Source organism: Leptodactylus fuscus, chromosome 1 (assembly GCF_031893055.1).
Source record: "Leptodactylus fuscus isolate aLepFus1 chromosome 1, aLepFus1.hap2, whole genome shotgun sequence".
Classification (NCBI taxonomy): Eukaryota; Metazoa; Chordata; class Amphibia; order Anura; family Leptodactylidae; genus Leptodactylus; species Leptodactylus fuscus.
Window position 1 is genome coordinate 224,928,755 of NC_134265.1, and position 15,908 is coordinate 224,944,662.

Consider the following 15,908-nt stretch of genomic DNA (forward strand, 5'->3'; position numbering starts at 1 on the left):
TTGCGATCTGTCAGTAATTATACCCTTTGGATTCCGCATCTCCTCATTCTGAATGAACTGTAAAGTTCAGAGAGAGAGTTTAACAAAAAAATAAAAAGTATAATAATACCTGGCTGTAAATGATAGCTTTCTTTGAAACCTGTAGTAGGTATACAGTACATCACAGTATTATAGATTGAAGTGAGCCGGAGAGCTGATGAAACGCACTGCAGTCAGGTACGGTTACTAGAGGCAGAAATGTTCAATTACTCTTACCGCTTATCACTAGTAGAGGCCTGACTATCTAAGGGAGATTACTACTACTCATCCCATTCTCTCCTTTTGGGAAGAACTCTATTTAGAAACAGATGCACAAAGCACACCCAGCTTTGCTAACTACTGAGATGAAGACTGTACAGTACATTCATAAACCTATTGGCTGATACTGCATATTGTGCAGAATGAAGCTGAATGTACCATATCTACCCAGCTAGCATCAAACACGTTGCCCTGACCAAAAATTTAATAAATTGGGTCACACTAAAGCTCAAACGTGGAGTTATACTGTGTATCAAAAGTGTAATGGCATTAAAAAGTGAGAACTCAAGATGCCAGATTGTGGTCTGTCCTGTGCTGCCTATACAATGACATTGTATATTCCAATTGAGACCTAACACCATCTCTCTTTGCATGGCATCATAATAATTTAATTGAAAAAAAAAAAAATTTCAACTGTAGTAAATCAACACCAGTCTGTATACCTTCTGCAAAAACGAAGAACAGATTGAAGTGTACAATGGAGGGTACGCATGGACTGTAACCCCCTATGGAGAAAGGTGCATTCTTTTTTTATACCTTTCAGTACTGGAGTGAACCTGTAGCTCATGAGTTGCCATAAGCCAAAATACCACACTCTGCAGATTGGGAACAAAGACATCTACGATATAGTGAGCAGTCAACAGCAAAAAGGAATGTGCAAGAGAAAATGCTATCAAGCTCCAGTCAGTCACACACTTGTTTTGTTGTTAGAATGAACCACATATAGTAACAATTGTGACAGACAAAATATTTTGCTGCTCTTGCTGACTGACTCCAGCTTTTATTCTTCCAATGCCTCTTAAGTAACCTTCTGCTTGATGCTGGGCGTCTCTGGCCGGTAATCCTTCCTCTCCGAAATGTTTCGCTTGACCTTGGCACTGGCTGGTGATGAATCTTGAGTAAGGGAGGGGCTGGAATGAGATTTTTTCAGGCCAGAGTTATCATTTTCCCCGTTGGCCAGCAGCTCCTTACCACCTTCCTTCAGCAGCTGTACATAAACTTCGTACCGTGTTTTCTGTAGAAACAAAATAAATCAAACCTTTTATTATAGGGAAAAGTTATCACAATGGCTCAGATCTACTATGCTAAATGTACCAAAACTAAGCACATATTGCTTCACCTATTATGTGCTTTAGACACTTTTTGAGCTTTACTTGACAAGGAAGGAGTCGTGGGAATGAGGTGTCAATTAAAGCCAAGCATTAGGTGTAAAGTTACAGAAAATGTCTAGCTGGATGCCACAAATTTATCATACAACACGAGCCACTGCACAGCCTATGTTTATGCTTCGGTATATGGGGGCACTCGTCCACATTAGGGGTATAGTGAATGTTCAGTAAAAAAACAAACAAACAAACAAACAAAAAAAACCTTACCTTTACATTTAAAAAAAACACATAATGCAAACAAAATCAACATGTGAGGTATCCCCATGTGTGTAAAAGCCCCCACTATCCAAAAAATAGCATTATTTATCCCGTGTGGTGACGGTCATAAAAAAATATACCAAAATGTTCAAATGAATATATTTTGGTCACTTTGCTTTCCCAAAAAACCCCAATAAAAAGGACATCTTACCCTGTAAATAAAGAGCCTTTACATTTTGTTGTCAACAATACAATAATAATAAAAAAAAATGTTAGACACGTCAGAATACGGTGACTGTATGTCGCTAATTTGAAAGCGACATTTTATAGAAAATGTTTTGTAGAAGCCGTAAAAGATAATAAAACCAATATAATTAAGGTATCGCCATAATCACCAACCGTAAAAACAAAATGCAAAAAATTATAGATTTGTGGGTCTTTTAACATGGAACCCCAAAAATGTTAATAAAAGCTAATCAAAACATATGTACCCCAAAACTGTGGCAAATGAAAGTACAACTTGAAGCACAAAGAATAAACCCTCACATACAGAAGCTATGTCGACAATAATAAAAAAAAAAAGTTATAAATTTTGGAAGGATGGGAAAATATGAAAAAGTTGCCAAGCATTAATGTATAAATTATCCTGCATCATTACAGTGATACGCAACATAGCTTTGTTATGCGTCATTTTTGTAAATTTGGAGAAAAACATCCTTACGCAAATGTGGTATTGGGTACACTAGGTAGGGGGGTGGGGGAACTGCTGTTGCTACTCAAATAGCATTGATGATGTCATAGCAGTCAGAGGATCAACTACCAGTGCATCACGAGATGTTAGAGTTGTAGAGGCAAGAGCAGGAGCTGAATGCTCACACAAGTGTATTGTACAGTGCTGCGGAATATGTTGGTGCTATATAATAAAATTTATTATATTATTACAAGTGCACAAAATGCCTCATCTGTCTAAAGCTCCAACATTGTTTTTCTCCAAATCTACAAAACTGGCATACATAACAATGGTATCCTCATTATCACTCTAATCTGCTCTGTAACATGCTGGTAACCCTTTACAGGCTGGGCATATTTCTGCACAAAAGTAACACAGTATGGACACTCTTATGTCCAGTAAAATACCAGACCTCATGACGTGCATTCAGAAGACCACATTATAGGTAATAATAGTATATTCATTGTTACTTCCATAGTTTTTGCTGTTCTGCTCTTATAATGGAGTAGGACAAAGAAAATAACCAGAGCAGATGTGTCTCCTGCACCAATAGGGCAGAAGGAAGAGTTGCGTTCACAGCCGCTTAGGCCTCTTGCACATGACAGTAACGGGAAACATTGAAGGAAAATCTCTAAACAGAAAAAGTTATTTTCCTTCCGCCAAGAATAGTTAACTTGCAAAGTCTGTGTTGTGCAGAAGTATTTTACTGCTAACTGTAATTTCCAAGTTGTGGCCCTGTGACTTCTTTTCTTTTCCTTTTGGGAACAAAGAGACCCAGAAGAACAATCATATTTAAATGCACTTAGTTTCATGGGGTTTAAGAACAGTCATCACAGCTAGAGATACCTGGAAAGGCTTTATAACTGTAGTTGGTGCACTTTACTGCATTGCCACTGAATGCCTGAGCGTGCATTCAATCATAATTTTTAATACAAAGGTGCTCTGCAGCAGCTAATCTCTCTCTATTCATCCGTGCAGGGCTCAAAGCTTCGTCCATAAAATGTATGAGCAGAGAAATCAGCAGGGAGTATGAGGGGGCGCGATTCAAATGTTTGCAAAATAATTTTATATAACCTTTTCATTGTTGGATATTTTGGATGGTAACACATACAGACATAGTTTAACAGGAAGGTCGGGGTAATTGAAGTTTTATACAGATCTTGAAATTCTAAATTCTAATGAAAAAAAACCCCACAAAGATAGCAATGTACCATTACAGGATATCATTTTGATATTTGTCATAATAAATTGTGCAACAGTCACATTCTATTATCAATCAAGAGACAAAAAAGGATCAATAACTACTATAGTGGCTACATTTCTCCTCACATACCAAAAAGAGTCTTTAAGGCTGAGGCCACACAATGGGGAAAGGAAGCAGAAAGCCGAACTCTAGTGTGAACCTAGCGTTAATGAGATTTCATTTAATCTCATCACAACATCGCAGAAGGATTTTCACCTAGATTTGTTATCTCAGAGGTTAGCACTATTGCCTTGCAGCGCTGGAGTCCTCAGATCAAATCCAACATCAACAGAGTTTGTATGCTCCTTACATGTTCCCCATACTGGGAAGTTAGATAACAAGTGCTACTTGGGAAAGTACAGATTTTGGCATCAAGTACTGTGGAATATGTTGGCACCATATAAGATGAATTCACGCTGGCCAGAGTTCCAGACTGTTTAGCAGCTGTAGCCTCCTTCCTCTCCTCCCGCTTTCTCAAACTCAACATGGAGAAAACAGAGTTCATCATCTTCACCCCACCCCGTATGGGCCCTCCACCTGACCCATCTATCAAAGTTAACGGAACCACAATTACCCCTGTCCCACGAGCCCGTTGCCTTTGGGTAAGCCTGGACTCCGACCTATCCTTCAAGTCACACATTCAAACCCTCAAGACTTCCTGCCCCCACCAACTCAAGAACATCCATCAAATCCGCTCCTTCCTCACCCCTGAAACTACTAAGATGCTCGTCCAGGCCCTCATAATCTCCCGCTTAGACTACTGCAACACCCTTCTCCATGGACTCCCAGCTAACACCCTCGCCCCCCTCCAATCCACCTTAAACTGAGCTGCTCGTTTAATCCACCTCACCCCCCAGTCTTCATCAGCTGCTCGCCTCTGCCAGTCCCTCCACTGGCTACCCATAGCCCAGCGAATTGAGTTCAAGCTACTAACGTTAACATTCAAAGCGATCCACAACCTGTCCCCTCCATGCATCTCTGACCTAATCTCCCGCTACCTGCCCACATGTAACCTCAGATCCTCCAATGACCTCCTACTCCGCTCTGTTCTCACCCACTCCTCACACAACCGTCTCCAAGATTTCTCCCGTGCATCCCCCATACTCTAGAACTCCTTACCAAGACACATAAGACTGATAGTCTGAACAATATAATAAAGTTGATCCGCAACATCCAACGCTCGTTTTTTCAATAAAAATTAACTTTTAATGGTTCGTTTAAAAAAACATATCAGCAGACGAAAAAAAAGACATACTTCACGAACAGACAAGAACGAAAAAAATCACATGCCCATGGCAATAAAAAACGCCAACGCGTTTCGAGGCAGAGACCTCTTATTCATGGCATAGACATTACACAAATGCTGCTGTTCTCCATATATACCATTATGTTAATTGGGATCACCTGTGTGGTACCCCGTGACCTCCATAGCTTATACTAAAATATATACGATTCATTTATATCACATTAGTAATAAAAACCATACAAGATAAATAATAAATATGTATATTTCACCTCTTCAACCAGTGTCCATATACTATATACTTCATATTATATCAATTATGACATTTCAGCACGTAACCTTGACAACCCAGGAAACTTTAACGATCTAACCAACAGGCTCACCTTTTCTTTTAAAAGGGATGAAAAATGTCTTATCTATACTCCTGTCTTCAGTATACCTCCTATCCCTTTAAATAGTACCAATGCGTATCCATAATCCTCCATCTCCACCTTCTGAATTTTGATACAACATGTTCCGGGGTAGAGGTAAACATACATAAGGATCACATGACAAGTTCTAGACCACTCCCTCCAGAAGGTGGGGGGGATATCAAGCTCCACCTTCTGAGCTAGTACCCTTTCTCCATATAGATGAATATCTAGTTCCACTTCCACAAGGGGGAAAAGAGGAAAAGAAGGGAGGTAATGGGCATATAGAAATACAGAAAAGAGAGAGAAGAAGGTGAACATAGAAGGAAGAGTGTCATAAAATACACAGAATATGCACCTATTTTAATATATATAAGTCAAGTCTGTCCTGATGTTAAGACCGTTGGGTATCCTTGAATTAAATTTCCAAATATAGAAGGCTTCACGATGTAGTAATCTTTCTTTTAAATTGCCTCCTCTTACTGATGGTTTCACCCATTCTAACGCACAAAACCGCAATGTCTGCACTTGACCACTGTGTATTTCTGCAAAGTGTCGTGCAACACCAGACATATGTTCTGTTTGTCTTTTACCACTATCCCTTATATGCTCCTGCACTCTCACATTAATTTTTCTACTAGTACATCCAATATAGTCCTTATTGCATCCGATGCACCGGATACAATAAATCACTGATGTTGAGTTACAATCTAATTGTGTTTTAATTTTCATATGGAAATCCGAAGCACAACTGGCTATTTCCCGAGTAACATAAGCTTTGCTACAGGTCATACATCTTGGATTGCCACATTTTGAAAAACCTGTTGTGCCTTTTTTTCTTTTCATTTTAAGACTGTCTTCACCGGGCAAATAACTAGGAGCTATCATATTCCCTATTGTTATAAAAAAAAAAAAAAAAAAAAAAAAAAAAGAAGACTACATTAACAGCTGCCAATTATTACTACAGGACACTAAAATTTATAAAAAATTAGGTTATAATCCTACAACAGAATTCTCCATATTACTTAAAAACTTAGTGGAAGAAGGTGTGTCCTTAGGAATTTTTGGAAAAATGGAAGGAGAATATCTAATTAATAATACACCTACGGTACCCATATTGTATGGCTTACCGAAACTCCATAAAAATGTGCTGCCTCCCCCCCTTCGCCCGATCATCTCAAGTAGAAATTCGCTTAATGAGAGACTGGGAAGCTGGTTAGATGACATATTGCAGCCTTTAGTGAACAGGACAGCAGGCCATATAAAAGACAGCAAAGAGGTCCTAAAATGCTTTAACAACTTTAAATGGGAAAAAGAATATAGCTGGATAACGTGCGACATTTGCGCGCTTTATCCAAATATTCCACACCAAGAAGCATTAGATGCGCTTGCACACCATCTTTACAAATATGGCAAGTTGGTGGAGCCAGTATGCGAATATATAGTCTCGGTTACATCATATCTTCTCAAACACAACTTTTTTTTATTTCAGGACATTTTTTATCAACAATTATGTGGAGCGCCAATGGGCGCTCCATTCTCTCCATCGCTCGCCAATCTCTTTCTTTCTTTTTGGGAAGAAAAAATAATTTTTTCTGACACGAATCCATATTTGTCTTCCCTTCTCTGGTATGGGCGCTACATCGACGACCTACTTATGGTGTGGGTCGGAGATGTAGCGCCCATACCGGAGTTTATCAATTATCTTAATGGCAATCAGTATGGTTTAAGTTTTACTTTCTCCCATGATAATAATTCTATCAACTTCCTCGACATTACATTGACTGGATCAGTGGAAGAGGGGATAGTGCACACTTCCCTCTATAGAAAACCTTGTGCTGGCAATAGTATTCTCAAAGCTAGCAGTTCTCATCCCCTACATACCCTTAAAGGTATTCCAGTGGGTGAACTTACCAGAAGTAAAAGAGCTTGTAGTAGATCCGAGGAATTTAAAGAGATTGAAAAAGTGACCTTGGATAGATTGAAAACACGAGAATATCCCACCTGGATGCTAGAAAGAGCAAGTAAGAAAGTATCCAGTAGAGATAGGAGTGAACTTTTGTGTGATAGAGTCAGGGAAGGAAAGGACAGGAAGGAAAAATTGACATTTAGCACACCATATAGCCCACAATTTCATGCGATTAAGGGGTTAATCAAAAAGAACCTACCTATTCTTAGTATTGATAAAACTACGGAAAAAATTTTAGAGGCAGGGATTCAATTTGTAGAAAGGAGAAGTAGAACAATAGGGAATATGATAGCTCCTAGTTATTTGCCCGGTGAAGACAGTCTTAAAATGAAAAGAAAAAAAGGCACAACAGGTTTTTCAAAATGTGGAAATCCAAGATGTATGACCTGTAGCAAAGCTTATGTTACTCGGGAAATAGCCAGTTGTGCTTCGGATTTCCATATGAAAATTAAAACACAATTAGATTGTAACTCAACATCAGTGATTTATTGTATCCGATGCATCGGATGCAATAAGGACTATATTGGATGTACTAGTAGAAAAATTAATGTGAGAGTGCAGGAGCATATAAGGGATAGTGGTAAAAGACAAACAGAACATATGTCTGGTGTTGCACGACACTTTGCAGAAATACACAGTGGTCAAGTGCAGACATTGCGGTTTTGTGCGTTAGAATGGGTGAAACCATCAGTAAGAGGAGGCAATTTAAAAGAAAGATTACTACATCGTGAAGCCTTCTATATTTGGAAATTTAATTCAAGGATACCCAACGGTCTTAACATCAGGACAGACTTGACTTATATATATTAAAATAGGTGCATATTCTGTGTATTTTATGACACTCTTCCTTCTATGTTCACCTTCTTCTCTCTCTTTTCTGTATTTCTATATGCCCATTACCTCCCTTCTTTTCCTCTTTTCCCCCTTGTGGAAGTGGAACTAGATATTCATCTATATGGAGAAAGGGTACTAGCTCAGAAGGTGGAGCTTGATATCCCCCCCACCTTCTGGAGGGAGTGGTCTAGAACTTGTCATGTGATCCTTATGTATGTTTACCTCTACCCCGGAACATGTTGTATCAAAATTCAGAAGGTGGAGATGGAGGATTATGGATACGCATTGGTACTATTTAAAGGGATAGGAGGTATACTGAAGACAGGAGTATAGATAAGACATTTTTCATCCCTTTTAAAAGAAAAGGTGAGCCTGTTGGTTAGATCGTTAAAGTTTCCTGGGTTGTCAAGGTTACGTGCTGAAACGTCATAATTGATATAATATGAAGTATATAGTATATGGACACTGGTTGAAGAGGTGAAATATACATATTTATTATTTATCTTGTATGGTTTTTATTACTAATGTGATATAAATGAATCGTATATATTTTAGTATAAGCTATGGAGGTCACGGGGTACCACACAGGTGATCCCAATTAACATAATGGTATATATGGAGAACAGCAGCATTTGTGTAATGTCTATGCCATGAATAAGAGGTCTCTGCCTCGAAACGCGTTGGCGTTTTTTATTGCCATGGGCATGTGATTTTTTTCGTTCTTGTCTGTTCGTGAAGTATGTCTTTTTTTTCGTCTGCTGATATGTTTTTTTAAACGAACCATTAAAAGTTAATTTTTATTGAAAAAACGAGCCTTGGATGTTGCGGATCAACTTTATTATATTGTTCAGACTGAAAGCTAGACCCTCTCGGACTCGGGATCTATGTGATCGTGCACACCTTGGGACTCGTATATACTGGTGAGTCTACAGCCTTAAATCCTTCTTGTATATAGTTGACATAAGATTGATCCCCACAATCACAGGCTTCAAGAAGGTCCTGAAGACTCACCTATTCAGGAAGGCCTACAACCTCCAATAACACTATCACCACACCACCATCTGTACAGCCTCCCCCCTCTCCTTCGGTCTCTATTCCCCTTCCCTCATAGATTGTAAGCCCTCGCGGGCAGGTCCCTCTACCCCACTGTGCCAGTCAGTCATTGTTAGTAATATATCTACCTGTATATGTTGTGTATTGTATGTAAACCCCCAAATGTGAAGCATGGAAACCATGGAATTAATGGTGCTATATAAATAAACAATAATAATAAAAAATAGAAAGGGAGGCAAAATGCAGTGGAAAGAAAAAGCTAACTTTTTACTACATTTTCCTGAGTTTCACTACGTATGCTTTAGCTTAAAGAAGTTTTCTAATACTTATTAATTGATGACCTATCCTTAAATGAAGATCAGAAGGGAACATAGCCTGTTCCTATCTCAGCCCATTAAAATGCCTGGAAAGAAGTGAAGAGACTGTCTCGCTCACTTCTAAGCGGTGGCCTCTTAAAACAGCTGATCGATGGACATACTCTGTGACTGATGCCCATCGATCTTAAATTGATGACATTTCAAAAGGATAAGTCATCAATTACTAAGGCTGAAAAGCCCCTTTAAAAACCATCGTTTGACATGTTTGTTGTCTGTTAAGGAATTATAGCTCTTTACTATAGTATAGACTAATCTTACACATACAACCTTTCAGCCTTAACTTGAAGCAGATATCCAATTGGTAAACAATGAAGATTTATCAAAACTAGCAACTCTTTTTTTTTTAATTATTATTATTACTTTACACCCTAAGACTTGATTAATCCCCCTAAAGTATTTTCCTCCTATTGCACAGATAACATGATTTACTATGTACACTGTGTTACACACATTTCAGTCCTTCACAATTCAATCTCCTATATAAGGGCACCAAAACAAGTGTGTAACACAAAGTCTATGTGCTGCACAGCCGATTGAGTTTATAACCACTTTACCTATATACAGAAGGGTACATACTCGTCACCCATAAAGAAATTCAGTGGTTGTTGGTATACAACCTGACATACCAGTCATTACCATGATCACATGAATTACACTAGTGTTAATTACAACCACTAAACTATAACCAAAAATGTGAAACCCATGAGCTTAAAGTGTATCTCCAGTTGAATAATACAGGTGCTGTGGTTTTCAATACCATTGTTACGCTGACGATACTCAAATATATCCCTCTGGAGCAGACATTACCTCTCTATTGTCCAGAGTTCCAGAGTGTCTAGCAGCTGTAGTCTCCTTTTTTTCCTCCCGCTTTACCAAACTCAACATGAAGAAAACGGAGTTCCTCATCTTCACCCCACCTCACACAATACCTCTACCTGACTCATCTATCAAAGTTAATGGAACCACAGTTACCCCTGTACCACAGGTCCGTTGCCTTGGGATAACCTTGGACTCTGACCTATCCTTCAAATCGCTCATCCAAACCCTCAACACCTCCTACCGCCTCCAACTCAAGAACGTCCATCGAATCTGCTCCTTCCTCACCCCTGTAACTACAAAGATGTTAGTCCATGCCCTCATAACCTCATAATTTCCCGCTTAAACTACTGTAACACAATTCTCCATGACCTCCCTTCAAATACTCTCACCCCCTTCCAGTCCACCTTAAACTGTGCTGCTCGCTTAATACACCTCCCCCTGTTCTTCATCAGCCGCTCCCCAGTACACACATAAGACTGACCCCCACAATCACAAGCTTCAAGAAGGCCCTGAACACTCACATACTTATGAAGGCCTACAACCTCCAATAACACTACTGCCACAAAACCGCCAACCGAACAGTTTCTCCCCTTACCTTCTGACTCTATCCCTCTTCCCTCATAGACTGTAAGCCCTTACGGGCAGGGCCTTCTACCCCACTGTGCCAGTTGGTCACTGTTAGTATTGTATTTGTTTTGTATATTTTGTGTACCATATGTAAACCCTCAAATGTAAAGCACCATGGAATTAATGGTGCTATATACAAGATACAAATGAGCTTTATTAGCGTTCCCAAAGAATAAGATGTTTGGTGTTGCCAAAGCTGGGGGGGGGGGGGGGGGTCCGTGGGTTGGGAGGTTTGAGTGTCCTTAGGGTCTCATCTTTCTTGTTTTGTCTCGTCATTCTTGTTTGGGGCGTGTGGGTATCGGTGGGTATGGGGTAGACAGTTGATGGGGGGGGGGGGCTTAGTGGTGTTTGGGTGGTGGGTCTAATAGTCCATGGGGGTGGGAGTTTTGATAGTCCATGCGTCTCATCTTCCTCTTTGGTGACAGCTGGACACATATTGGGCAGCAAACTCCACAGTGGCCTCCTCTTCTCCCAGTAGGATGTAGATTTTCCTCTTCTTGGCTGCAGATGTGAAGTCTGGGATGTGGGCAGAGAGTCTTTGGTAGTAGATGGCCCTCAAAGCTGAGTATTTGGTGCAGTATAGGAGGAAGTGGGTCTCGTCTTCTATGGCCCCTTGGTCACAATGCTGGCACAGTCTGTTCTCCTGAGGATTGTACGTCTGCCTGTGCCGCCCTGTTTCGATTTCTAGGTTGTGGGCGCTCAGTCTGTACCAGCTCAGAGCTTGTCTGTGTTTGGGGTGGTGTATTTTCTCCAAGTAGGTGGCCATGGTGTAGTCCCTTTGTAGGGATTGGTACATGGTGAGTTTCTGGAAGTTATTTAATTTGTTTCTCCATTCTTCGATGTACTGCTCTCTGTTTGCCTCTGTGGTCACCTTTATTTGGGCCTTGGTCATCGACTGCTGGTGTTTTTGGTTTGATGGTTGGCTGTTGTTTGGTTGGGGGGTGTCTTTTTTTTGAGTTATGTGGCTTAGCTATGCTTGGTGGTGGTAGAAGTCGGGGTTGCTCCCCTGAATGTAAAAAAGCCAGTGCTCTCTGCTTTATGGTGAGCCATAGGGGGAGTCTGCCTAGCTCTGCCCTGCAAGCTATGTTGGAGGTGCTCCAATGGACATGGAGCAGGTATTTGCAGAACTCCAGGTGGAAGGTCTCTGTTGGCTGGTCTGGGTAGGTGGCTGGGCCCCAAACCTCGCTGCCATAGAGAAGGATCGGGGCGATGACTGCGTCAAACATCTTCAGCCAGACCATCGCCGGTGATTTGAGGTGGTACAGTTGTCTTCTGATGGCGTAGAAGATTCTGCAGGCTTTTCCTTTCAGGGTTTCTATTGCTGCTTTGAGGCTCCCTGATTGGCTGAGCTCCAGCTCCAGGTAGGTGTAACTGTTGGTTTTCTCCAGTGTGGAGCCGTTCAGTGTGAAATGTGGGGTGGGGGCATTGTTATGGCCCTTCTTCTGGAATACCATGACTTTAGTCTTCTTGTGGTTGATGGGTAGGGCCCATGTTGTGCTGAATCTTTCCAGCACTGACAGGTTTTATTGGAGGTCTTTCTCGGTGGGGGAAAGGAGTAGGAGGTCGTCAGCATATAGCAGGAACTTCACCTTACTGTCAATCAGGGTGAGGCCTGGGGTTGATGATGCCTCCAGGACTGTGGCCAGTTCATTGATGTAGATGTTGAAGAGCATTGGTCACAGGCTACAGCTATATAAATAAATGGAGGAGGAGGAGAAGAAACTTTGTATTCTTTCTTTAAGAAGATATATTACAGAGTTATTTTCAAGATGTAAACAGGGAGACAGTGCCTCTGTTATGCTGCCCTCTATAGCAAGCACCCTGAACATCATGCTTGCTATAGAGGGCAGCATAACAGAGGCACTGTCTCCCTGTTTACATCTTGGGAGACAGATTTGCATATTCTTCCCATGTTCACTTGCAGTGGAGCAACTATGGCTGTATAAGTCTCCACACACCTGAGAAGGTGGTCTCTCCCTAAGGATAGACGTTATCCCCATAATAGTTATTTTCTACATGTAAGTCTATAAAGAGAGGAGGAGCAGGAGTGCTGGAACAGACACAAATAATTGCTGCTCTGTAACAGCCAGCCAGATATTCCACACAAGGACCTAAATTGCTCAGAATGAGGCAATAAATCAATCAACAGCTTCCTTCTCCCCCCTCCATAGAGTTCACCATCTTATCTAAACAAACAGCCTCAATAGTGATTGAAGGCAAGGCAGCTGATAGATTAGCTCCAATTATATTATTTGAGTTATCACTGGAGGGGACATTATGTGAGGGACACTTGAGGGAACATTATATTTAGTGGGTACAACAGAGCGATCATTATATTATATGGAGGTCACTGAAGACACATTAGTTACTGATGATTCTGAACTCTGATGAAAGTATTCTGGGTGCCACTTGGAAGAATTGTCATAGCCGTATACCAATGTAAAAGTATTCCAGGCAGTCCTTTTGTTTGAATAAATAGCATAGAGCAGTGATGGCGAACCTATGGCACGCGTGCCAGAGAAGGCACGCAGAGCCCTCTATGCCGGCACGCGAGCAGTCGCCCTGATCGTTCACTAACGGGGAATCCAGTACAGGATTCCCCGTTAGTGAGCGATCGCTGCCTTCTGCTGGTTGTGCAAATGCGCGGCCTACACTGACTACAGACTGTGACTTCTGTACCTGCGCGGGTGTGATGACATAAGTCATCAGTGCGCGCAGTGAACAGAAGAGAGGACGCTCAGCAGCTCTTCAGGTAAGTATATTTATGTTTGTGTACTGTCTGAGGAGGGGGCTACTGTGGACCATTTGATGTTGTGTGGGAGGGGGCTACTGTGGACCACTTGATGCTGTGTGGGAGGGGGCTACTGTGGACTATTTGATGCTGTGTGGGAGGGGGCTACTGTGGACCATTTGATGCTGTGTGGGAGGGGCTACTGTGGACCATTTGATGCTGTGTGGGAGGGGCTACTGTGGACCATTTGTTGCTGTGTGGGAGGGGGCTTCTGTGGACCATTTCATGATGTGTGGTGAGGGGTCTACTGTAGAGTATAATCCTGTGTGGAGGCCACTGCGGGGTAGATTGTACTGTGTGTGGGGGGCCACTGCAAGGCTGATGGTACTGTGTGGGGGCCACTGCGGGGCAGATCGTACTGTGTGTGGGGACCCACTGCGAGGCTGATGGTACTGTGTGTGGAGGCCACTGCAGGGCAGATTGTATTGTGTGTGGAGGCCACTGCAGGGCAGATTGTACTGTGTGTGAGGGCCACTGTTGGGCAGATTGTACTGTGTGGGGTCCCTTCACTACTTATATAACACAGTATCTGTTTTATAGCTGACGTGATATTAGTACAGGCTGTAATTACATTGCACGGTCACTATAAAACGGATCCTGTGCGATGTAAGTAGTGAACATTAATTGTTCAAAAGAAAAAAATGCAGAGACCTTTACCTTTCAGTACAAGCTCTGTAAAGCCCCAGTCATACGACTGTAATTTGTGGGTCCATAATTGTCCGCAATTGTGGATCCACAGAGTTTTAAGGTTAAATTGCCATGTTGGCACTCCGCTATAATTTATTGGGTTTTGGGTTGCAGTTTGGGCACTCGGTCTCAAAAAGGTTCGCCATCACTGGCATAGAGAGTTATTTTGCAGTTTATAGACAACTAAATCCAGGTGACAAAAAAAAAAAGAGGTAAATATAGCATATGAAAAACCAGGTTATGTCAGTCCCCAGACGTTTTGGTAATATGTTACACCTTCAGTGGGATAGTGGTTGTATTAGGACAGAGCGTGATAGGTGTTTTGCCATGGAGACAAAGGCACTGCATGCCACCTCACTTGTATGACTTTCTGGCAAATAAGTACCATAAGGAACGCTTGATAACTTAAAGGAGGCAGTGGAGTCAGAGACCAAACCACATGTTCTTTTTCAGCTAGAAGCTGTAGTAGTGATGGATTTTTTTTTGTCCAGTGATTTCAAAGAAACAGGCTTCTGGGTACCACTTCAGTCTTCCACAGGCAGTCACACCTCCAATACAACCAGTTAAGCTACTCAAAGGCCCATGAAAGAAAGAGGGCCCAGCCAGGAAGCTGTTCTGTGCCAATATGAGCAGCATTTCTCCATACACTTTGTATAATATGATGCTGTATCAAAGCTGCAGCATACACCACACATTAGTAGTTCAGTCATTATAACAACGGTACTTGCTCCAATTGCTGCAATGCAGTTTGTAATAACTTTCATAGTCAGAAGGCAGGGGACAAATATCAGCAGAGCCCAACACTGTTAGCTGATTGCAGATCAACAGGAGCAAGGCTTACTCCAAAAGGAGGGGAGTAATGGCCTTCTAGAGAGTCAGTCAGTGTGTGTGTACTGTACATATAAAGAATAACATTTCCATTTGTACATACATATATTTACCTAATGTGTATATATGTACTTAATGCAATGTATGTATAATGTGTACTGTAAATCAGTGGCGTAACTAGGAATGGCGGGGCCCCGTGGCAAACTTTTGACATGGGGCCCCTCCCTTCCTGACCAACACCGAAGACCTTGACCGACCGACCAACCCCCCCATAGTGGCCCCAGTACACAGTATTATGTCTCATAATGAACAGCCATGAACAATTATTATACTCTGGGGTCTTTTCAGACCCCAGAGTATAATAATTGGAGACCCAGGGGTATACAAACAAAAAAAAAAAAAAGTTACTTACCTATCTCCGGTTCTACTGCAGTCTTCGGTGGTGTCAGCTATCTTTAATGACGTACGGACGTCACATGACGTTTCATACATACCTCCCAACTTTTGAACAACAGAAAGAGGGACAAAATATGCGACGCGCAAATTTACGTCCGCCCACTTTTATGTTGACTCAGACCATTCTCATTTGTTTTCCATGTGCCCCGACACAGTATAATCCTCCTACAGTCACCT

The 15,908-nt window shown here is 41.5% G+C and overlaps 1 protein-coding gene across 5 annotated transcripts in view; it reads right to left on the reverse strand.

Moving 5' to 3' along the window:
• Nucleotides 1-534: 534 nt before the first annotated feature.
• Nucleotides 535-15,908, reverse strand: part of PSD3 (pleckstrin and Sec7 domain containing 3) — a 396,137-nt gene continuing 380,763 nt past the window's right edge. For all 5 annotated transcript variants that reach the window (XM_075283716.1, XM_075283717.1, XM_075283718.1 and 2 more), the window contains one exon: nt 535-1,312. In XM_075283716.1, coding sequence (XP_075139817.1) covers nt 1,097-1,312 — 216 coding nt within the window. In that variant the 3' untranslated portion in view covers nt 535-1,096. The remainder of the gene's footprint in view (nt 1,313-15,908) is intronic.